Source organism: Thermomyces lanuginosus (assembly GCF_041956635.1).
Source record: "Thermomyces lanuginosus strain ATCC 200065 unplaced genomic scaffold VTN49scaffold_7, whole genome shotgun sequence".
Taxonomy (NCBI): domain Eukaryota; kingdom Fungi; phylum Ascomycota; class Eurotiomycetes; order Eurotiales; family Trichocomaceae; genus Thermomyces; species Thermomyces lanuginosus.
In genome coordinates this window covers 1,337,493-1,359,950 of record NW_027192341.1, presented here as the reverse complement: position 1 = coordinate 1,359,950, position 22,458 = coordinate 1,337,493, and the positions used below count along the sequence as shown (strand labels likewise).

The 22,458-nt window shown below is 52.4% G+C and overlaps 8 protein-coding genes across 8 annotated transcripts in view; 3 read left to right on the top strand and 5 right to left on the bottom strand.

Annotated features, from left to right (window-relative positions):
• The window catches only part of VTN49DRAFT_8001 (uncharacterized protein), a gene marked incomplete at both ends in the record, with an annotated part of 3,097 nt that extends 834 nt beyond the window's left edge, over positions 1-2,263 (bottom strand). The window contains 5 exons of the mRNA XM_069416334.1: positions 16-401; positions 462-574; positions 626-702; positions 751-835; positions 885-2,263. Coding sequence (XP_069272362.1) covers positions 16-401; positions 462-574; positions 626-702; positions 751-835; positions 885-2,263 — 2,040 coding nt within the window. The remainder of the gene's footprint in view (positions 1-15; positions 402-461; positions 575-625; positions 703-750; positions 836-884) is intronic.
• A 591-nt stretch (positions 2,264-2,854) lies between these two features.
• VTN49DRAFT_8000 (uncharacterized protein) lies at positions 2,855-5,050 on the bottom strand (the record flags this gene model as incomplete). Its single annotated transcript, XM_069416333.1, has 12 exons — positions 2,855-3,275; positions 3,331-3,446; positions 3,492-3,547; positions 3,599-3,702; positions 3,758-3,802; positions 3,854-3,978; positions 4,029-4,134; positions 4,191-4,377; positions 4,444-4,522; positions 4,576-4,714; positions 4,770-4,827; positions 4,879-5,050. 12 exons carry the CDS (start codon positions 5,048-5,050, stop codon positions 2,855-2,857), a joined length of 1,608 nt encoding a protein of 535 aa, XP_069272361.1.
• Positions 5,051-6,462: 1,412 nt separating this feature from the next.
• VTN49DRAFT_7999 (uncharacterized protein) lies at positions 6,463-8,152 on the bottom strand (the record flags this gene model as incomplete). Its single annotated transcript, XM_069416329.1, has 5 exons — positions 6,463-6,540; positions 6,589-6,662; positions 6,713-7,967; positions 8,016-8,074; positions 8,125-8,152. The coding sequence occupies 5 exons, from the start codon at positions 8,150-8,152 to the stop codon at positions 6,463-6,465; spliced, it is 1,494 nt and encodes a 497-aa protein (XP_069272360.1).
• A 684-nt stretch (positions 8,153-8,836) lies between these two features.
• Positions 8,837-9,288, top strand: VTN49DRAFT_7998 (uncharacterized protein; the record flags this gene model as incomplete). Its single annotated transcript, XM_069416328.1, has 2 exons — positions 8,837-8,845; positions 8,890-9,288. 2 exons carry the CDS (start codon positions 8,837-8,839, stop codon positions 9,286-9,288), a joined length of 408 nt encoding a protein of 135 aa, XP_069272359.1.
• Positions 9,289-10,182: 894 nt separating this feature from the next.
• VTN49DRAFT_7997 (uncharacterized protein) lies at positions 10,183-12,293 on the top strand (the record flags this gene model as incomplete). Its single annotated transcript, XM_069416327.1, has 2 exons — positions 10,183-10,397; positions 10,460-12,293. 2 exons carry the CDS (start codon positions 10,183-10,185, stop codon positions 12,291-12,293), a joined length of 2,049 nt encoding a protein of 682 aa, XP_069272358.1.
• A 919-nt stretch (positions 12,294-13,212) lies between these two features.
• On the bottom strand, positions 13,213-14,929 carry VTN49DRAFT_7996 (uncharacterized protein; the record flags this gene model as incomplete). Its single annotated transcript, XM_069416326.1, has 6 exons — positions 13,213-13,879; positions 13,935-13,965; positions 14,013-14,080; positions 14,132-14,249; positions 14,300-14,675; positions 14,732-14,929. 6 exons carry the CDS (start codon positions 14,927-14,929, stop codon positions 13,213-13,215), a joined length of 1,458 nt encoding a protein of 485 aa, XP_069272357.1.
• A 3,350-nt stretch (positions 14,930-18,279) lies between these two features.
• Positions 18,280-20,745, bottom strand: VTN49DRAFT_7995 (uncharacterized protein; the record flags this gene model as incomplete). Its single annotated transcript, XM_069416325.1, has 2 exons — positions 18,280-18,414; positions 18,469-20,745. The coding sequence occupies 2 exons, from the start codon at positions 20,743-20,745 to the stop codon at positions 18,280-18,282; spliced, it is 2,412 nt and encodes an 803-aa protein (XP_069272356.1).
• Positions 20,746-21,096: 351 nt separating this feature from the next.
• VTN49DRAFT_7994 (uncharacterized protein) lies at positions 21,097-22,451 on the top strand (the record flags this gene model as incomplete). The annotated part of the gene is made up of 2 exons (XM_069416324.1): positions 21,097-21,572; positions 21,626-22,451. The coding sequence occupies 2 exons, from the start codon at positions 21,097-21,099 to the stop codon at positions 22,449-22,451; spliced, it is 1,302 nt and encodes a 433-aa protein (XP_069272355.1).
• Between the last annotated feature and the right edge of the window lie 7 nt (positions 22,452-22,458).

Below are 22,458 nucleotides of genomic sequence, written 5' to 3'. Positions count from 1 at the left end.
GGGGGGGGGGAGTACCTCTGCTCGCGCAGCCAACGTATCGGCGTTCTTCTTCGTAACTTCAGCAAAGTGCTTGAGCAGCTCCAGGCCAGATCGCTCCGGAGCATCCGGGTTCTCGGCATTCTCGCGCGCGGCAAACTCCGCGAGAAGTTGCTGCATCTCCCGGAGCATGTCCTGGTCCTCGGCGCGGATCTCGCCCTGCTTCTTCTCGAGCAGGTTGCGCAGCTCGTCGCGTTCCGCGCAGACTTCGCGCGCCAGAGTCTGCGATGCTTCCGCCTCGGCTTGCAGGTGGTGGATCCGCTGCGTAAGCGCGTCCCATTCCGCGCGGTGTTGGTTAATTTCGGTCGAGTGGCTTTCTTGGATCTGTTTGAGGATCTCGGCTTGTTCTTTGTTGACGAGGGCAACTAAAAACGCAGACTGTCAGTATCGATTGGATTCATGAATGGCAGGAGAGGGAAGCGTACGCTCCGCTTTGGCATCGTCCAGTTGTCGTTTGCTTGTGTCAATGGTGTCTTCCGCTTCAGCCAGCTTCTGTCGGATCTCTGCGTATTGTTCATAGAGCTTCCAGTACTCCTCGCTGGAAACTGGTCAGCATAGTATGTAGAAACGTCCCAGTCAGATTTCCCACCTCTGCCCTGATTTTTCTTGCGCAAGCTGCGCCGTTGTGACAAAATTCTCTGAGTAGCCCTCGAAACGTGGTCGCGACTGCAAACATGTTAGTCTGAGCATGAAAATCTTATAACAGATACACACCGTAGCTTCGGCGTTCTCCTCCTTGTTGGCGGATGAGGCTTTGAGCCTTTCTATTTCTTTCCTCAATTCCTCGTTTTCAGCTTTCCTACGCAAATCAGCGCTGCCGTCCACCAATCCCAACTATTAATACTCACAAATGGTTCTCCCTCGCACCAACGTCCTCCAAGTCCTTATGCAGAGTGGGCTGCGGCGTGGTCGTACCAGGCGTCAGCGACGGACTTCCTGGCGAACCCTCGAGCTCGCGAATCCGCTCCCGCAGCTCGCTGATCAGCGCCTCGTCGCGCTCGTGCTGCTCCTCTGCACTTTCGAGGCGCTCCGTCAAAGCATGGTTGTTGAACTCCAGCTGCTTCTTCAGGTTCTGAATCTCGTGTCGGTCCTGCTCAATTCGTGGAAGCAGGCGGCGGTACTCCTCCAGCTCAATGTCCCGCTCGGCGGAGCGCTGCTGGTTCAGATCGGCCTCCTTGAGCTGCTGCTGCAGATCCTTGACCTGGTTCTTCAGCGCCTGGTTCTCCTTCTCGAAGTCTTGGATCGATTGTAGCTTCTGCCGGTACTTCTCGGCCATGTTGGCCTTGCGCATCAGCTGCTCCCGCTCATTCTTGAGCTCGTCGTAGTCATCCTGCAGCTTTTGATAGCGCTGCTGCTTGACACGCATCGACTCAAGGGACATGCGCAGGCTGTCGATTTCATCCTGTGCTGCGGCCAGGCGCGCTTCCTGGCTCGCAATGAGTTCTTCCTGCTGGCGCGCCTTGGTTTCGAGGGCTTTTGCGCCAAACCCGACGTCTCCTTTGCCGGACTTCAGCGTCACCAGCCGGTCCTCCGTCGATGCGAGCCGGCTTTGCAGCGTGTCATTGTTCTCCTGCAGCCGTGCCAGCCGGTTATGCAGGTCCTCAATCGCCTTCTCCATTTCCTTCTTCTCAGCCACGAGCCGATCATTCTCCGCCAGAACCTTGCCGACCCGCTCCTCAAACTGTAGCTCCGGATCGACTGTAACGTCACGTTTCTTGCCATCACGTTCGTCTTCGTCGCCGGTTGTGAGAGGGTCTTCATGCTGCGAGTTGTGCGCCTGCTGAATTATATCTTTCAAACCCTCCTGGGTCGACGTGCTTAGTTCCTGTAGCGTCTTGACATACGTCTCGGCATTCGGCGACGAGATGGCAGCTATCAGGAGTAACTTCAACAACTTGTTCATCTCCCGGAGCGAGCGCGACTCGGCAATGGCCTTGAGATCCGGGGACGGATCCAGGCCCGGAGGAACCTCGTCGTCATTCTGCACCCGAATATACGCGATCAGCAGTTTATGGAGGTGCTTCAGGTTCTGCCATCGGGCGACCCAATGGTCGGACGGGTTGCGCTCGGGAAGCTCGTCGAGAAAGTGCTGCGGGTCAATGTCTTGCAGGATTTCCCATAGGATAATCCCGTCGACTAATTCGTCCGTGCTGCGAATCGTCTTGCCGAGGGAGAAACTGTTGATCCATTCGAGCAGGACCTTCGCGACAGCGTGTTCGGATGTCATGGCTGTTGGCCGGGGGGATCACTACCGGTATTAAGCAGATGGGGAAGACGTGTCGGAGAATTGGGCAGAATTATCACGGCAAATGGCGCATCATGAACAGAACTGTACATCGGGACAGGATCCTTGATCTGATTACAGGAGCAGCAACTATGCCACCGCGTGTATATGGGGTTGATCGTGTTGCTGGTTCATATCTATCGGAGGAATAGTTTAACCGGTTTAACCTAGGCTTAAAAAGATCTTCATATGTATGTGAGTACTCGCACGTTTAAGGTTGCCTCAGGCCATAGGCTAATCCGTAACGGGACTAGTTTTTACGCTGCAGGAGATAGGGTTAGGGTTGGGGATAAATACCGCTCTGAACAGGTCAAGGCATTCACATTATTGTTAATGGCCATGTTTGTTGTATTGGGCATCGACTATGTTCATTAATGATCATGGTTTTGCATGAATGATCACTCTGTAGCGGAACAGGCCATTATTTATCTCAGGCGAATACCTAGTATTTCAGCACAATTCAGGTGCTACATGCGCTCATGATTGCCGTCAAATCATTATGCCATTAATCATTAGGGCTCAAGACTGCAATCTTCAAAACTCCCGCATCTCAATCACAACACCCCGAATTGAGACCGTGCCCTCCAGCCCCGAACTCATCGATCGCGTCGTCGAAGACGTGGAGGACCTGCTGATGCTGAATTCAGGCACCGAGCCCTTACATGTCACTCGGAGGCCTTGTTCGTCCTCTCTTTCGCCATGCTGCTGTGAAAAAAGCTGCTGCTCCATGACAGCAATCTCGCGCTCGTGCAGGACTCGCACGATGAGGCAGATAACGAGCATGGCAGCTGACATGCAGCTGACGGTGATGTAACCCTTGAAGTAACGCGGTGCATCAACTTGCTGCCATACGAGTAGAGGCAGCCAGATCTGGACGATATACGCGAATTCGTTCATGGCGGCGATGGCAATGGCGCGTTCCTCGCTATCAGCCGAGCAGATTTCGTTCGCCCAGCTGAGGGTGCCTTTTGTTAGCTGAAGAGTTCTTATGTGAGACATTAGGCACGTACGTCATGATAAGTCCACCGACTCCGTAGGATGCCCCGGCTCCGATCAGGCAGGTCCATTTCCACCAGGTGGGAATGTCCCAGATAGCAAGGGAGATGTAGCAGATCAGGTTAATGATCTACCTCATTAGCAAGACGTCTACGCTCCGAGCAGGATGACGTACCCCGGCAATGATCACAAATGGCCATCGTTTGCCTCGTAGGACAGTGTCTGACATCCCTACGTAGTGTCAGTGATATCAAACTAAAAGATCATGGTAATATGGCCTACAGGAACAAATGACAATCGCCACGAGCTGCATCGCGGGCGTTGCGGTGGAATAATGATTGATCTGCGAAACCGTGTATTTGGGATGAGTTGAATGGCGGAGGTATCTGTGCATCAGTCAATCGCCACTCTCCTGCAAACAAATCGGATACCAATGCATACTGTTGAAAAATAGGCTGGCCATAGGTGATGCCATTATTGAATGTCCTGCCTCCTGTTAGCCACCATGCCGCAAGGTATTCCTAGCGGGAGACATACATGTAGAGAATTGTAACCAGATATACATGCCACGACGAAAAGATGCGCTTAAGCTTCTCCTTAGAGTATTTACCGCGAGGCTGACGGCATTCGAGTTCCATTCTGCGTCTTGCAAGCGCGACTTCCTGGTTTATTTTAACATCTGAGGGAAGACAAGGGGAGTATCGTGACACACCTTCGGAGTCAAATACCACGACTTCGTGATTTCAGGAACGTCAGGTAGCATAAAGTACCCCGCGAGGGCGACGAGGAGGGCGATGGTCCCGTTGATCACGAATGACCTGCAGTGATCAGGAAGTGCCTAGTTCCGAAAAGGATATCCGGAACCAGAACCTACCACTGCCAGCTCTTGTAGCCCGCTTTTCCACCCAGGTGGATGACACCTGCCATTATGTATCCCGACACCATCTGTCCCACCGCGCTGCAGACCTGAAAGACGCACCCGCGCTTACCCAGCTCGTCTCGGCGGTACCAGGAGCCCAGGACATGTTGAATTCCGGGATAGTATCCGCTTTCCGTGAGGCCTGGAAGCCGATTTTTCAGATCATCTTAGGTCAACTCATCGTCTGAATTGGATAAGGTAGACGCACCGACAAAGAAGCGAATGACATAGAATTGATAAGCCGCGTTGCATTTCGACAAGGACAGGATAAGGATGGACCAGAAGACCTTTCCAAGCTTTGATTCGCACCATTTCCTGTGGAAGGTTGGAGCGCACTTACCTCCAGACTCGGAATCCAATATTGCGGCCTTGTCCGGGTTAAGATGATGTTACTCGGTATCTGACCGACCATGTATCCGACCGCCCAAGCAGTCTGCATATAATTAAGTTGGTTCTGATAGAGGTGAAGGTCCTCCTTCCTGAAGTATCTGTTAGTGACTCATCGTTTCAACGGATGGGGACAGACAAACAAACATCCCAGACACAAAGGCGTTGAGGATGTTGTATTGGTCCACGCTTTTGAGGAAGTATCCTGCGTATGTTAGACACGTCCATGTTTGAGAAAAACTTGAATATTACGCACCAATGGACCCAAAACACAAAATTCCAGCATCCAGCTTGAGCACGAGCCTTCGTTCCTCAGGCGGCTTGTCAAACGCATCCCAGATGTAGCTGAGAAGGCCCGGCTTGCCAAGGTCCCGTCGAACGGGCAGGTCGTCTTCCTGGCGCTTTTGAGAACACTTTGGGTCCTCCATTGCTGCTGGATAAAGTGTATCCCAGAGACAACAAAGGCCTGAAATCAAACTTGTAGACCGAGAAATACCCAGCTAGGAGGGCCAGAGAGACAGGTATATCACCAAGTACCACACTGCCCTCGTGATTTCAGACCCAAACTGACTCACTCACATGAGGATCTATTCCAATGCATTGGAATGAGCTCTATCGATTCTGTTTCTTGAGCTCAACGGTCAGTCGATGCCCCTTGGGCAGATATACGGTGCACTTCGAAGGTACCACCACTCCATATCCAGCATGGATCCCGGCCGTGCATCTCAAACCAAGATTTGTAAGATGTGGTACAGGCCCTGAACGGCCGGGCCACGGCCGAGGCATGACGGATCAGTCCCTTTTACCCGCGGGAGGGATGAGACCGTAGTTCTTGACTGGCCGTATCAAGTCAGGTGCCACGCGCATTCCGGCAACGAATAAAAGGATGAATGGGGCATTCAAGGGATAGTTATACTTTAATCAAGCAGGCTAGACTGCAGTCAAAGTTACTTTCTCCTCTGCTTGTTCTCAAGTTTTGGTCTGTAGTTGAGAAATTCTCCATAACGTCCTGTTTTCTAGAATCAACAAGTAAGGGCTAGATCGGTCTCTGCCTGCAGAAAGCACTTCAATCTCCAAAATTGTCTTCCAAAAATCAGACAAAGCTCACCAAGCTCACCATATCCATGAATACAGTTTTTAGGCAGCTGATAAGAGGCGACTGTGCTTCAGAATACTCCATATATTGAATTGTTTTATGATTGGGTCAAGTCACATTCCTCGGACCAGCCACCAAGAAATTTTCAGACTGAATCTTCAACTTCATAGCTGGATATCATTCTCTTGTTCTTTTTAATCACGTAATCTCCATGAACATATATGTTCGGTTCCATATGGTGCCACTCAAATGTTTGAGTAACACCGCATTTGCTTTCGACAATGAGCCCCGTTCAACGGGTCGATGCGATCCGTACAGCCGGCACGGAGCTTTGCATAATGATGTGATCCGTGCAACGTCTTGTAGGAATAAAATGATTAACCTGGTACCAAGAAATCAAGAACAGGATATATGCGACAGAAGTCAATGATGTGAGAACTCGACGAGATTGCGAACTCAAACCCAGTCGACTAGACGTTACCAGAAGGCCATGCTGTGCGGCGCAAAATTCAAATCGTTCCCGTAGCTAACCTGAATGGTGAGCGTTGCAGCTTCTCGATGCAACGAATGCAAATCTAAGGCATGGGGAGATGAATGCGCGAGGAGAAGCCGCTGATCAGGCGGTATCTTTGAGAAACAAAAGTGGTACCGACATCGCATCCATTGAATTAACAAATCGTATACATTATGGACAGGGTAGTATGCAAGTCTATTTCCAATCCCAAAGTTAGAAATGTGTCATATCTACAGTTTTGCGGCTCGGAAGCCGGTCAAGTTCGATGGTCCGTCGTAAATCTGCTGCTCGACAATCCGCGTATTGATCTACAGATGTTAGTGTCCCGTGCTTGACCCAATTCCTAGTGCACTTACATGCTGCGGTCCGAGATCTTCCACTTTTCCAACACCCAGCAACTGCATGCACGTCCGAGTTTCCTCCGCAAGAACTGCTCAGGTTAGCTGTAATCTTCCGGAATTCAAAGACCAAGGAACTCACTTTGTAGCGTTCGCTTAACGCCATCCACACCACCAGCACCCAGGCCCCAGAGAGCCGGCCGGCCGATGCCGACACCACGAGCTCCCAAGCAGAGAGCTTTCACCACATCAGTTCCCCGACGGACGCCACCGTCGACCCAGACTTCAAGCTTGTCGAAGACCTCTGGGCAGTATTTCCGGATCTCCAGCAGGGTATGCACGGCCGGAGGAGCGGTATCGAGCGCACGCCCGCCATGATTCGAGAGGATAATACCCTTGATTTGGGGGGTGAACTGGGAGGCGATATAGGCATCCTCGTGCGTCTGCAATCCCTTGAGGATAATAGGCAGTTTGGTGTGCTTAGCAAGCCAAGGTAGCGTGTCCTTCCAGGTTAGACGAGACTCGGTACCGGCAAAGAGCTGCACGCCAACGCCGCCGGACTTGAGGGCCGGCGTACCGTCCGGCATCCGTTCTCCGTCGTTCCGGTCCTTCTTGGATTCCGCACTGGTGACGGGCAATTTGGCACCAGTACTATCGCTGCGCAGGTCATCCTCCCGCTTCCCCGGCACCGGCGCATCCAGCGTTAGCACAACGAACTTGATGTTCGGCAGCTTGTTGATCCGAGCAAGCATGTTCTCACTCTTTTGCCGATCAACCTGGACGTAGAGCTGCCAGCCAAACACCTGATCCGGTGCAGCATTTTTAACAATCTGCTCTGGGGTCATGGAGGCATTATTCGAGATCACTTGCGCGGCGCCAAAGCTGCGACAGGCCTCTGCAATGCCTGCTTCACCGGATGGATGGGCCAGACGCGCCATGGCCGCTGGCGATACGTAGATTGGCAAGCCCACTTTATGCCCGAGTAGTGTCGTAGACAAATCGCACTTGCTGACGTCGATGAAGATGCGTGGTCGGAGAAGGATGGATCGGTAGACCTCATTGTTCAGGCGCTTGCTGATGAGATCATCGGAGGCGGAGTAGTAGTACGCCCAGCACTTTCGGCTGACTTGCTTGGTAGCCACCTGTTCGATCTCGTTCAAGTTCAATAGCGTCTCCATCGGCGGAGGTCCTTCGGACTTCTCCTCCGATTTTTGCGCGTCGGCGGCTGGCTTTGGCAGAGACTCTGGGTTTACGGTTCCCAGGCATTGTTCCGGTTTGAGATTCTCTTCGAGCGTGCCAGGAGGGTGGATGGGGTCGTATTCTTCCGTCGCATCTTTCCCGGCGAGCCTGAGTATCGACTTTACACCTCCGGGGTGACTTGACAGGAAGTTGGTGACCTGGACAATCAGCAATGCCCATGCATATGTGCTCTATCAGCGGCATACATCATAAACCTTGCCATAAAGAATCACCCAGCAGCTTTCTGGGGTATTGTGTTTGGCAACTGGCTCCTTGTCAGCGCATATCATGAGGCAATTACAAGAGACAACTTACCTTCTGCGGCATCAAATACTCTAGACATGATTGCAGACGATGTTGAAGAGAAAAACAAACAACTGGAACGAGAACGAGCTTATGTGGATCGCGAACCCCGGATTTTCAATGCTTTAGGCGGAGAACTAGAAGATCCATCGGCATTTGAGCCGAAGAGCGGTCAATAGCCGACGGAAGTGTCAAATACCCACTGTTACACTTGCGTACGTAATGAAACTGTTCTGTCCTCCGTACAGGAATGGACTCAATGGACTTGATGTTTTGCAGGCTTTTTGACGTCTGCCGTTTGAACAAAGGTTGATGTATAAACGTTCTCTTTTTTCTCCATGATTTTTGGATTTGCTCACTTAAATATTGCGGAGATTTCAATCTCTTTCAGCTTTATTCCCCTACCACTAGTGGCAGTCGTCGCGCCAATACGCTCTTCGATGTTTATGGTCACGGCCGGTATGAGCCGGTTCTCGTGCGAGAAGTCTTGTCGGGGGGTGTGCACTTAACAGTCCGACGGAAAGCGTCGGAATCATGGCCAGTTTCTCGGAAATGCTAAGTCGACGATAAGAGCAACATGTCAAAATCAAAGACAGCCTCTCTAATTGAGTATTTCGCGTCTGCAGTTGAGTGTTAGATCAATTGATCTTTGGAGCTACCAGCACTCCCTCCTATTGCCACAACTCTCTGTTTTTTATCGTTTCTGGACTAGCATCATAGCGCCATGTTCAGGGTACGATTACCTCCCCGTCGTGCTCCCTGGCTAACAGAATGCAGTGGCTCGCCAGCGATCGTAATCGCTATCACCTCCGCGCCCGCTCCGTCGTGCTCTCGTCGGACGAAATCATCGAAGTGCGCGCCGCCCAGCGCACGTTCGAAGGTGCTTACGTGCGAACCGCGCTGTCGCAGTTTTCCTTTGCACTCATCGTCCTCAAGGTCTTCACCGCCGAATTCTACAGCATCGGAGCCCTGTTCGCGGTCTACGGCACCGGCGTTCTCTTCATCAGTCTTTACCGTCGACACCAGGGGAATCGCCAATTCTTCTCCGAGGTGGGCGAGGATGGCCTTCATCGTCGCAAGTTCCGGACCAGTGGCAACGCGGTGATCATCCTGACGGCGCTGAGCGTGGCAGCCTACGCGGGTTTGATCGTCCTGACGCTGAACCTGGCCCAGTGACGGGCTTCACCATCAGAATGCACACCCCCTTGCAGCGATCGACCGCCTCTTCGGACCGCCAAGCCTGCCCGGTCGGGGAGCGGAAGGCTCGGAGCAGACCAGTCCGGACTCCGATAAGTTAAACAAGCGCCCCCAAAAGAAATTGGGCGGAATTAGAGCCGAGAATGAGAGCCGAGAAGAATCGTTGCAGGCCAAGCCATTCCTCACCAGGGAATGGGCAGGTTTAAGTGGCCCCGTTTGATGTGGCCACTCTGGTCATTGTCTCATAGCTCATGCTGTGACTCGTAGCTGGGGCTGGAGCTCAAGGGCTGCTTAGGTTGACCTGGCTTGGGAGACTTTCGTCCAGTCTCATGACCCTCTTGGGCATTAATATCCCGATGAAAAAATAGGAACCAAATGAATATTTTAATGAGAATAGAGCTTCTTGTCCAAGGTCCGCGGATATATCCTTCTTTCACGCTCGTGTTGTGGTTTGTCTTCGTGGCCACTGAACAACCAGTGACGATGAGTGACTTCATCTGTCGACCCCTCCTCCACACGCCAGCTCTTTGATCGGCGCCAGCGGATTTAGATCTCTTGGTTAGCAGGACAAAAAAAAAACCCTTGGGGATCGATCCCCTGGGCTGGTTCGTTCAGCCCCAGTATTATTCGTCGGTCCCGCATGCATTGACTCATCTAATGACGTTGGGGGTCTCGCCGGGCACCTTTCATCAGTCATCATCCATTTGCTCCCTTTTCTTTCTTAAAACTCTTCAATAAGCTGTAAGAGAGTTGATTCAACTCGTTGCGAACTTTTACTGTCTATTGTTGAGCGCTCGGCAGCTTTGCGCTGCTTGACGCAGCTTCAGAAAAGGTTAAAAAAAAACCAAATTAATCCAGAGCTTTTGATCAACCATGAGCATCGCACCCTCGCGCTCCCCAGCTCAACCACGCGACAATAATGCCGTATCCGTCAATGGACACCCGCCGTCTAAGACGGTTGTGGGTCGAGCACTGGGTAGTGAACTGAATGAGGTGAGGAAAGCGGCGGCGCGACTGCCGTCCAAAGATGGGGTTGGAATCGCGTTGACAGATACACCGCTATCAACGGCGCCAAGCTCGCCGCAAATGTGAGTTTCCCGACCGTTTCTTCTGATGGAATGGCGGGGGATGTTGACGCGATGGACAATAGCCAGCCACAGGCCCCGAGTTCGCATCCAGCGCACCCGGCGGCAACGCCCAAGCCGCGCGCGACGACGCTGGATATTCCGGGCTTGACAAAGTCCAAGGTCTCGCCAGACGGACGTATTCCCGAGCGCGATCTCGGCTCGAAGCTGGTCATTGTCATGGTTGGGCTGCCGGCGCGCGGCAAGAGCTATATTACCAAGAAACTAGCGCGATATTTGAACTGGTTGCAACACAACACGAAGATTTTCAACGTCGGGGAGCGCCGACGTTTGCTTGCGGGCGGCTCGCCGTCGTCGCCGGAGATGGCCCGAACAAAAACTCGCACGCAGAGCTCAGTTGACCAGGCGCTGGTGGAGTCGGTACGTCGCATGAGCGTCAACCGGGGAAATGCAATGTCACCGGTGTCGTCGCCGCCGCCGGATCATGGTGATACCCTGCCACCACCAGCAGTTCCGACGGAGATTCTAGTAAATGGAGAGCGTCTGGAGTCCGGAGTGGATGAGAATGATCATTCATCAAACCATAATAATAACACCAACGGCCATGCGCAAAACAATGAGGAGGCGTCGCCCGAGTTCATGGATCACTCGGCGAGCTTTTTTGATCCGAGGAATCAGCGCGCGGTGCAACTGCGTGAACAGGTGGCGCTGGCCACGCTGGATGAGCTGCTAGACTACATTCTGGAGCAGGGCGGCAGCGTCGGTATCCTCGATGCAACAAACAGCACACTTGAACGTCGCAAGGCGATAATGAACCGCATCCGGCAGCGCGCCGGTCCAGAACTCGGGGTGATGTTTCTAGAGAGTCGCTGCATGGACCCAGTGCTTCTGGAGTCGAACATGCGACTGAAGTTGTCAGGGCCGGATTACAAGGATAAAGACCCGGCGAAGGCGCTGGAGGACTTCAAGCGGCGGGTGGCGCTGTATGAGAAGTCGTATGTGCCGCTGGGAGAATACGAGGAGCAAAACAACATTTCCTTTGTGCAAATGATTGACGTGGGGCGCAAGGTGGTTGCGCACCAGACCAACGGCTTCCTGTCGTCACAGGTGGTGTACTACCTGCTCAATTTCAACCTGTCGCCGCGACAGATCTGGATCACGCGACACGGCGAGAGCATTGACAACCAACTAGGCCGCATCGGAGGCGACAGCGAGCTGAGCGAGAACGGGCACCGTTACGCGCGGGCGCTGGCGCGATTCATCGACGCGCAGAGACAGAAATGGGAAGCGTACCAGCTCGAAAAAGCCATGACAAGTCATTTCCCACCGCAACCTGGTGATAGCACGCCACCCAACCCGGCTTACGGCCGGGGATCGGACCGACCGCGCAACTTTTGCGTGTGGTCGTCGATGATGAAGCGAGCGATCCAGACAACAGCGTACTTCAACGAAGACGACTACGACATCAAGCAGATGCGAATGCTAGACGAGCTGTACGCGGGCAAGATGGAAGGCATGACCTACGAGGAAATCCGGGAGAAGTTCCCCGAGGAGTACGAGATCCGCAAGCGGGAGAAGCTGGCCTACCGCTACCCGGGCCAGGGTGGCGAAGGGTACCTCGACGTGATCAATCGACTGCGTGCCGTCATCGTTGAGGTCGAGCGCATGACCGACCACGTCTGCATCGTGACACATCGCGCAGTGGCGCGCGTTTTGCTCGCATACTTCCTCGGGCTGCCCCGCGATGAAGTCGCCGGATTGGACGTACCCCTCGGCGTGCTCTACATGCTCGAGCCAAAGCCATACGGCGTCGATTTCAAGGTCTATCGATACAATCCGCAGACAGATTGGTTCGACTATCTGCCGAATTTCGAGCTGAGGCAGTCAACCAATATTTAAACTTTCCATTCTTTCTGTTTTGGATTGGTTTTTCTTTTTGGGAGTTGGGGTGGGACTTGTATTATAGTTTATGGGGCATATCTGGTCGCGGTTGGAGTTGACGTGATCTTGCGTTTGCATGTATTGCCATTGTTTATCTTTATTCGATGAAGAACGGTTTGAAATGTAGTCCTAATATTGCGGGCTGCAAGCAATAGACCGAAGGAATTTACTCAACGAGCAGTGCTCGGTGCACTTACCGATTCCTCTGAACTCAGGCCTTCCATACCATGGTGTAACCCACCTTGTTTATCATGACATGAAGTCTCCATTCAGTCGCCTCCGAGACAGACGAAGTTTGGGCGCAAACAGCAAGTTTCCCTATGTACTGTTCACCATGACCTCGCAGAAGCAGAAGAAACGTCTCAAAGAAAAGATACTCTGCGCGAAAGTGGACCAGCAGCGGGCAAAGCAAGAAGTGTCTCTGGTGAAATGAGAGCAGCTTCGTATGGAAATCGAGCTCTTGCACCAGAGAGACTCCGCGGGAACATACAGACTGTGTAAGAAATCATGGAGCGGCTGATGCGGAACGAAAACATGCTGCGACTTGTGAGGGACGAGCAGCAACGATAATGAGTCCAGACTATGACCTCTTAGCAGACGTGGGACGGACGCTGGAAACTTTTCCAGCATCTGTGGGCTCCCCCATATCTGCCGGACGAACCTGGGGCTGAGATGGTATAGTCGGCTCTCCAACTCTATCACGTGCGATACATAACCCTACAAGAGAATCCACTGCTGAACAGTTCATACACAGATTGTTTAATCGCGACAGGAAGATGCTATTGTCAAAACAACTGGGGTATCAAATTATTATTATTACACCAGAAATTAGATCCTAACAAACATTCCAGTCATGACACATATACCGTATTCCGTGTCATCGACTCCCGTGTCTCGACGACCTATTAATTGTAGTCGTTGTCGTGCCTCCGGGATTCATAGTTTCCATCACATTCAGCTTTGCTGCCATCGATCGCGGTGATGATATCGACTCATAATGCACAATCACCTCGTCCCGTCTTCGTATCGAAGCCATTCTTCCCAATGCAATCCCAGCCTGGACGTCATCATCATCATCATCGTCATCGTCGTCGTCATCACGATTTTTCGCTGTAATCTTCGTATGGTCGTTGATTTTCTTGGCGTCGTCTTCCGAGTCCGAGAGATGATGATGATAATGATGATGATCATCGCCGCTGACCCCTCCACGCTCGACGTCCTCTGTCGTACTCCTGGTCCATACCCGAACTGGCGGATTGTTCAACGATTCTGAAGAGGTGGTTGTTGATCGATGGTGGCGGTGGTGATGCGCAGGACTGACTTTTGATGATCTTCGGCCGTGGCCATAGCTGTTGCTTCGGCTGCTACTGCCGCCGAGCTTGTCGCAGAGACTTGTCCCGCTGCGGCGGAAGTAGGAGGATGAGGCACGGCGGGAATGGGAGTCGCTGCGGTCGCTGCTCAGGAAGCGTTTGCCGAAGAGGCGGTCAAGGAGAGGGGTGATTGTGGGGACGCAGGAGGCGATGATGATGGTGTTCGCTTCGATGCTGGGGTTTCTGTTAGTCTGGTTCCACAGGAAATAGGTGGATGGAAGGTAAGTACCCGGTCCATAGATGTATGTCGGCAGTTCCATCTGAAGTTTGTTAGTCGGGGTTCGCCTTGAGTTGATGGTAGACCTACATGTAAAATCATTGACATCAACCAGACCTGACAAACGGGTCGTTTTGTAGATTGACACCGCACATGCCCTGATCAAAGAATTAACGTCGGACCCAATCGATTTGAGAAATCAAACATACCACACTCCCAATCCAAGGGCAAACGTCAGTCCCAACTTCTTCTTCCAATGTAGCTGCAGTCGCCAAATCACCGTCGCCGGGTACATGGCCAGAAACAAATCGACGAATGCAGAGAGTCCTGGCCATTGTTAGCCCCCACCTCTCTCCATTTCAACCATTTGAACGTACCTCCCGCCACATAAGAATAATAGGTCAGTACCTCTGGCGGCCAGCACTTTGCGTCTGGATAATCTGGAATCCAAACGGCTTTGGATGGTTTACATTGCGCCCAAAGGATGATGACGCAGCCAAACGTAAATACAGTAGTTCCGCCGACGAATGACCAAAGGAAGACTCGCATTGGCGTGTCTGGATTCATCAGATGAATCAGCAGGGCGACGATGCCGAGCTTCGGAACGGTGAAGCCCAGAATGCCGGGACAGAACGCTGCGGTGCTGTAGAGAAGGGCTTTTCGAAGGTTGCCAGTGGAGAGTGTGCTCGCATGCCGACCGAGTCCGTAATGAACAGAGACGGTGATGAGGATATTGAAGACATAGCACAAGACCTATGCTTATTAGCCAATGGAGGAAGAGACAAGTCAAGACGTTTTTGAGAGCTCACCAACGAAACGGCCATGATATAATCATCCACAGCCAGTCGATGCAGGATCCGGAAGCGAGTATACAACCGCGCCGCAATGAACAACGTGCTAATCCCAATCATGCACCATAGCGTGGCTACAATCATCGACCCCCGGCCGTACACTCCCGGCGACGAGAGCGGGAGTGAAGGCGAGGTCTTCCCTGTCGTCGTCACCATGGCGGTGGTGAAGGTGATCGACCAGCCCTGGGACCGGCGAGTGATTCCACCTCGACCGGGCGGACCATGGGCTCGTCAATTGAAATAGTTTTATTTGGAAATGAGGGTAATCTCGAGCTTTTTGTTTGTGGAAATTAGAAATCGAGATCCAGGCCCGAGGATCAGGAGCAGTGGAGTCTCTTTACTTCTCTACGTACGGAGTATTTCCAGATTTATCGTCAAGATCCCCATCTTTCACATTTCTTGCTTGAACTTAAAGCACGGAGCACCCAACAGCAGGGAACTTTCGGTCTTCGGAAGTCCCCCATGATCTCATGCTAATCCCGGTAAGCGATGACAACGGGGCATGCAACTTTGTGCCGTTGCTGGGACGTCGTGGCTCATGCGGAGCCCTCTTAGCGCCGAGAATTCTGCGCAATGGTAGGCCGAATGCCGATGGCTGATGCAGACGTTGGAAGTTTAAACTCGGCTTGAGATTCCCATTGACTTGGACCCCACGGAGCTAGTCTGATTACCCTAATTTCACACTCTCCAATCCTGGCACTTATGTCCATGCGCGCGCTTGTTGCTCGCGCCGCTCGCTTGGATTGGATTGTCGAACACCTACAGTCTGCATCGAAGGCTGCAAGGACTCCAAAGAACGCATCCTACCCGGTTTCGGTCTGCTGCAATTACCGGCCCATGTAGCCTTGGTAGCATGCCATCCCGAGCTAACGGCGGCGTGGTTACAATGGCATTGACCTCGGTCATGGTGAGAACGCCTTGAAAAAATCATCCCTCGGTGGAAAAGACTAGAAATTCTCCGTAGGGTTGGCAGTGTCTGTGCTCGGTCAGGCCGCCGTCGATGGAGTACTTGGCACGTTTTACTTCTGGTTCGGCCGTTGCTCTTGTTTGGTTTGGTCATCCGTTTTCGGTCTCATGGGCCCGGAGTGTCCCAATAAGTTAAGTACCTGTACTGGGCTCCTTGTTTCCTTGCCTCTGGGTACCCGTTCATCGCTATAGCAGTACTCCTATGCTCAGTCCTCCACCGTACCTGAACGCCTCCAGCATTAGTTATGCAATAGTGCATGCAGGCTGGAATCGACTTCAATCCAGTTTGCGGGGAAGTCATGTCGGGCCATCCTTCCCATTGCATGACTCGGGGGCATGAACTCCTCCGTAACCGACTCCAGCAAAGCAGCCATGGCGTCCATGGATACGACGTACCTGCCCTATACTGTGCACCCAGAGGTCTCGTAGTGCCATCAACCCACCAAATTTTCCGTTAGTGCCTGAACATCCGTACTGAATTTGGATAGAGGTCTGGGCTAGCGTGGGTGTATGCTATTGAGCACCCGAGCCAACGGGATGGCCAGGTTCCCCCTTGTCCGAAAATTTGCAGGGGTTCATCACTTAAAGTTTGACCGATAAGTTTCAGACCCCGAATTTTGGCTGGCCTTGGCCTTGGACCGTACATAACCGTTTCTGATTGGACAATCGGCCAGTGTTAGCGTTCTGCTCTTCACCGCCTTCTCCTTCCAGATTCTGACAGACTGAGACGGAACTTTGCTTCATCCGGCAAATGCTTGGCCCGCGTGGCATGGCTCGTGCTCCCCACAATTTCTTCCTTGGCTTTGGGAATCCTGCCGTTCGTTAATGATCCTGCCGCTGGGGCCAACATTATTACTTATATTAATATTACCAACAATTGGGAGAAATCCGGAGAATTGATCATCACGATGAATGGGAGGCATTGTGATGACCACTGTACTCGTATGATGGCGTTTACTGATTGCCCCAGGATCTGCAGAGACAACGATGATCGACCCTCATGAAGTGGACCAAGCATTACTCGTACGATTATCCTGAATGGAGGAGACTGAACAGTGGAGAGTCCATCATAGGGAGCATTTAAAGTTTTCGAGTCCTGTGGAGGTGATACCGACCGAGGAAAGGATCAACTCTGTTGAGGCTCGCGTTGAAGTCGTGCCTGATGACTTTGCCATTCGAGACCCTATACAACGACCAGTTCCAACTTCAAAGAGACGAGCTCTTTGGACCAGGTCATCGTTCAGGAGCAAGAGCTGACATTCATGATTAGCTCAGACCGCTAGTCGATGTGCGTCATTTCAGAGGCCCGTGCTCAATATTCAATAAATGAGTGCCCCAAAACGGTGCCGTTGCAAAGCAGGACGATCGTCAAGAATCCATGGTCGATCATGACTCTGGAGTTTGTGTTCCCACTTTCTCGTAGATCTACGAGCACGGAGAACTTCGGACAACCTCCGTAAATCCGTAGCCATTTTGTTGAATGCTTTGGGGTACAAGACCGCCATGCGATTAACTTTGATCGGATCGAGAACTCGAGAGCTAGATCGATGATCAATAAACTTTCAGCTCTGAAGTTCAAATTTCTGAGCGTGATCGCAATCAACTGACATTCAGCTTGCAGAGCAGCCGGGCTGCTGGGCTGACCCCTGGCTGAAGCTATCCCTGTACTCGCACAAAGTTGGTACACGACTTAGCTAGTGAGAGATTTTAGCACAGCGAGATGCAACTCTTGACCATCTCTACTACATACTCCTCCTCACATTCTCTGAATCTCTCGCTAAGCAAGTCATCTGATTGCGTGCTGCAAAACATCTCAACCCACTAGTTCAATCTGGGGGCGAAAGCTACCTTTTTTTTTTTTAGTGATCGACAAGGGTTCAGATAAGTTACATTACGGAATCCCTCCGAGCACGACAAACGTGACTACGGGAACCCTCCGAGCAAATGACATGTAGAACCATACAACCCACATCGTCGATTATCAAAAGTACTTACTTGCATATCCAACCCTTCATTGCTGCCTGTCAAAAAGCAAGAAAACAAATGACGTTGCAAGTAGCGCAACTTACGCGGTCCGTCCCTGGTCGAATATCAAACCCCCTCCACCTTGCAAATCGGTTTGAGATATGTCCCTCCAATGACGTCTGAGTAGAGGTTGCAATCAGCATGACAGTCCAAGGTGATTGGCCTTTATTCTCCGATTCTCTGGCTCAGTTGGATAAGCATATCTCAACGGCCCGGCAACAGGTGCAGGTGATGCGGACAGCGACAAGGGTATGGTGGAGGTGCTGGAAGAATACAGGATGGTTCTACGTCATACCTGGGTCAGTTGCTCAATAGGCAAAGTAGAGCGAATGTTCGTACAGAAGTTGAAGGGCTGAAGCGTTGCGGAAGAGATTCACTGATCACATTCGTAGAGTAGCAAGCAACAAACAACTAGACAGGCATAGCAAAATTCAGCCGTTTCCTCATAGTTGCATATGTACAGAGTATACACATCGATTCAGGCCGTGAGTACGCGTAGTAGTTGATGAGGACGATCACCTCAATGGATATGAGTCCTGTTTGACGACTCCCAACATGGGCGACTCGTACGATTTGTTGGTCGAGCCCAAGTCTATGCCGTTGTTCTCCGGGCTGGTGCCGCTTGGTTCACTCATTGTGGCGGCATTATACTAGATCCCAGTCAGCTTCCACTCCGTGGAATCAGGGAGTAAAATATGACTCACCCGGAATGCGAAATTCAACAGAAGCGCCCCTGCAAGGCCCACGCAAACGACAATCGGCCCAAAAAGATTGTCCAGGTCCTTGCCGCTGCGCTGCCGAATCAGACGCGCTCGAGTATGGTACATGTACCATCCCCAGACAGAAGCAAATGCTGCGAAGAAGAGGTACACAATGGCCAGCAACTGCGCCACTTGATTGTCCTCGCCGGCAGCGTTGTACAGCGCCAGAGACAGCGACGCCAAGAGGATAGCAATATGCTGCCACTTGACATACGTCCGCTGGTTCGCAAGCCAGACCTTCGATTCGACGCGGACCGGGCCTGCGTCCTTGATCCAGATCTCCGGCGGCGAAACGCCGGCTGGCAATTTCTGCTTCTGGGCTCGATGAGCCCGAGCATAGCGAGACATCGAGAAGGACGGTACGAGCCCGCTGAGGAACGATCCTCCTGGACTGCGGGACCGATCCTGACCATCTGGAACCGCAAGTCGGTCTTGCCGTTGCTCCCGCGCCTCCCGCGCCTGGGCTTCCGCCTGCTGTTTTGCCGCTGCTGCTCGCCCAGGACCGGACACGGAGCCCCTTGGATCGATGATGGGCGGTCCTGAGATAGAGCCGATGCGCGACATGGGGGATCCCGCCAGGCCTTGCTGCTGTGGACTACCCCGCGGTCCTCCAAGGTAGCTTCCGACGGCAATTTGGTCTTCGGCCAACTTCGCCATGCGCTCTTGCTCTTCCTGGAATGCAGTCTCTGGGTCACGTCGAATGTCGTTTTCCAGCTCGCTGAGCCAGAACGGAAAAGTGTTGATATTGTCTTCGAACAGCTGTGCCACACCATGGACGAATTTGGAGAACCGAGGCGTCTCCTTCACTAGATGTGATACCATCAAATCATTCAACCATTCAATATTGCGTGCTCCCTGTCTCAGTTTGATCTCCAACAGCGCGTGTGGGAACCGGACGATCTCGTTCTCGTTGATCGATTCGAAAGGATACTGCATGCCATTGTCGTCGATATCTCTGCGATGCCAGTCATTCGGGTCCCGGCAAGGCCGTTCCGGATCCAGGGCATCCTCCCGGATGAGCGCGAGGTCAGTGTCCAGGGAGATGCGGATGCGGTCATCGCCGGGGATTTGGAATGCTGTTCTGCGGAAATTCGCTCGTAGCATAGGTTGCAAGTTATTCTCCTTGATGAATGAGCTAAGCTCTTCAACGTTTCTCTTCAGATTTTCCGCCTCGTGGGACTCCCCGCGAGCCTGGTCTTCGAGGCGGTGGATATGCTTCTCGAAGCGGTACTCGCCTTTCAAGAATTCGTTAACGTGCTTCTCCTTCAGCGGAATCCGAACGTTCCGACCACTTTGATCGTCAGTGACAATCTTCTTTTCCAAGAATATCGCGGGCTTGTCCTTCAGATCGCCCGACCACTGGAGCCTTAACGACTCGGCATTGGCGGTCCGAGTAACTTTCTTGTTGTACAGGTCAAATTGTGGATTGTCGAAATATATTGAAGTAATAGTTGGATCCGGTTGGGAAACGTCCAGCTCCTTGGAACCAGTAGGGTTGTAAAGCAGAACGGGCAGTCGTCGCAAGATGTGCGTCTTCACCTCGACGATGTTGTCGGAATGGACCCAGAATTTGTAAGAGATAAATATGTCGTTTGCAGCGCGACCATCAGGACCCGACACAGCCGTCGTTTCCGCAGGCTCGTGGGTGAGAACCTGGCGCGCAAAGGTGTACATTGCTGACAGACGGTTAAGAAGAGGCGAGTAGTCCTCCGAGTTGAACGGATGCTGCGAGAGGCGGACTTGAAGCAGCGGGCGCACGCGGTACTGAGACCCTCGCTTCCGATCATGCTTCTTGGCCGCTTTGAGAAAACCCGTGAAGTTGATGCGGCTGTACTTCTCTAGCTCGCTGACCTCTTTGGTGATGCTGTCCAGCTCTCCCAGCACCTCGGAGGCAATCTCGCGTCGCTTCTCCTCATCTTCAACCTCATGACGTCCATGTTCGTCCGGCAGCAGTGGCCGTAGTTTCGCATCGCAAGCTTCGGTCCTTTGCCGCAGCTGCTTCGACGTCTCCGACTGAAAGGCATTGACCTTGTCTAATTGCACATTAATCAATTCCTGAACGAATGCCTCCTCGTCTTTATCCGTCCATGGCTGCGCGTCGGGATCACCGGAATTCTTAATGTCCCGCTCGCGGAGAAGCTGCTTGAGTTTGTCGTAATCGATGTACTTATCCGCCCAGGGGGGGTAGATTGATTTCTTCAGCGTCTTTCCAAAACGCATTGCAATTGAGTCGCAACCTCGAACCGCGAGGCAAGGTTAAGCAATTGAGTATTTGAGTTGCCGCTACAGATGACGTACATGCCAATCCAGTGGGAAATACTCCGCCCTACAGGTAACTAATCCGTCGTTTGCGACGCTCGTCCAGCGGCGCACGTGCTACTGTTCATCACGTGATTATAGTGTATTATGTAACATAATGATAAGATTCACGTGATGATAAGGTTTCAGTCGACAGTTGCCTCGGCCGGAACTCCGTGCTGAGCTGCCCCGGACTTCGAGCTTCCGGTGCTATGCTACAACTAGTGATCTTTTTATAGATATCTTCCAGTTTGGCTTGTCGTGCCATGGGCGATGGAATCCCAGAAATCTGATACAGCCCCATTGGTCTCCCATCTGCGAGATGTTCTGCAGGATCTCCACCGACATCCATATCCCTATGTGCCAAACCCGCCGCGATGCAAGCGACGAGCCGCGGTCGCCTTGATTATTCGCGTTCGCCCGCACCACCAACATCAAGCTCAGTCGCTAGCGGTGTTTGATAAATCGTCGTCTATTCCGGAGCAGTTGGATACGTTCTTCTCTCAGGAATGGGTACAACGCGGGGATCCAGAAGTTCTGTTCATCAAACGAGCATCGCGTGTTGGTGATCGTTGGACTGGTCACGTTGCGCTTCCGGGAGGGAAAAGGGATCCGGAGGATGTGGAAGACAAGGCCACCGCGATCCGGGAGACCAGGGAGGAGATTGGCCTCGACCTGGATAAGGAAGAGGCAATCTACGTTGGCAATCTTCCGGAACGGGTAGTTACCTCAACCTGGGGCAGCGTGCCGTACGTTGCATTTGAATTGTCTCGTTCCCTGGCATGGTAGCTAACTTGTGCAGGTTGATGGTTTTGTGCCCGTATATCTGGGTACTCACGTCCCATAAGACCCCAACACTCAATCTTCAGCCGACGGAGGTGGCATCGGCGCATTGGATATCTCTTCGCGTTTTGCTCTCCTCCTCTCTCCGGACAGTTGAATATGCGGACGTATCTGACCGATTTGTGAAACCAGCTGGCATGATTGGCCGTCTTGCTGTACGATGGACGATCGGAATGATGGAATTCTCGGCAATCCGTCTCATCCCGACAGAAAGTCTTTATTGCAGCTCTGCTCCGGGCTTCGTCCCTCAGTCGGAGTCACAGACATTGTTCCAGCGATGGGAATCCTGGCTCTTGAGCAATCAAGCCGGGTCAGGCGATCTACGCCGTTCTTTGCTTCTTTGGGGTTTGACCCTTGGAATCATGACTGATTTCTTGGATATGCTGCCGCCACGGAACGCTGTGAAACTATGGAAACATCCCACATTCACGGTCCCAGACTTGCGGCTGATTGTAATGCTCATGACCTACAACATTCGGAAAAGAAACGAGCAGAGATTAGTTCGGCACCAGAGACGTCCAAGTGATACTGCAGCGGATAATTCGACTGTTGCAGTCCCGGTCACCGAAGGAGCCTCCCAGGAGCATGAACTCAACGCCGTTGGGATTGGCGGGCTGGGTGTGGGACGCTTCTACGGAACACCGTCGACCGGTCATCATGCTGACGGGCTTTTGTTGAAGGCATACTATGATCGTTTGCGGCAGGCGATTGGCGTGTTCCTGGCTTGGAGAGTGGCCGCAGGAGCTGTTGGCTCATACTACTTGTGGCGGTGGCTTCGAAGCTGAACCTCCT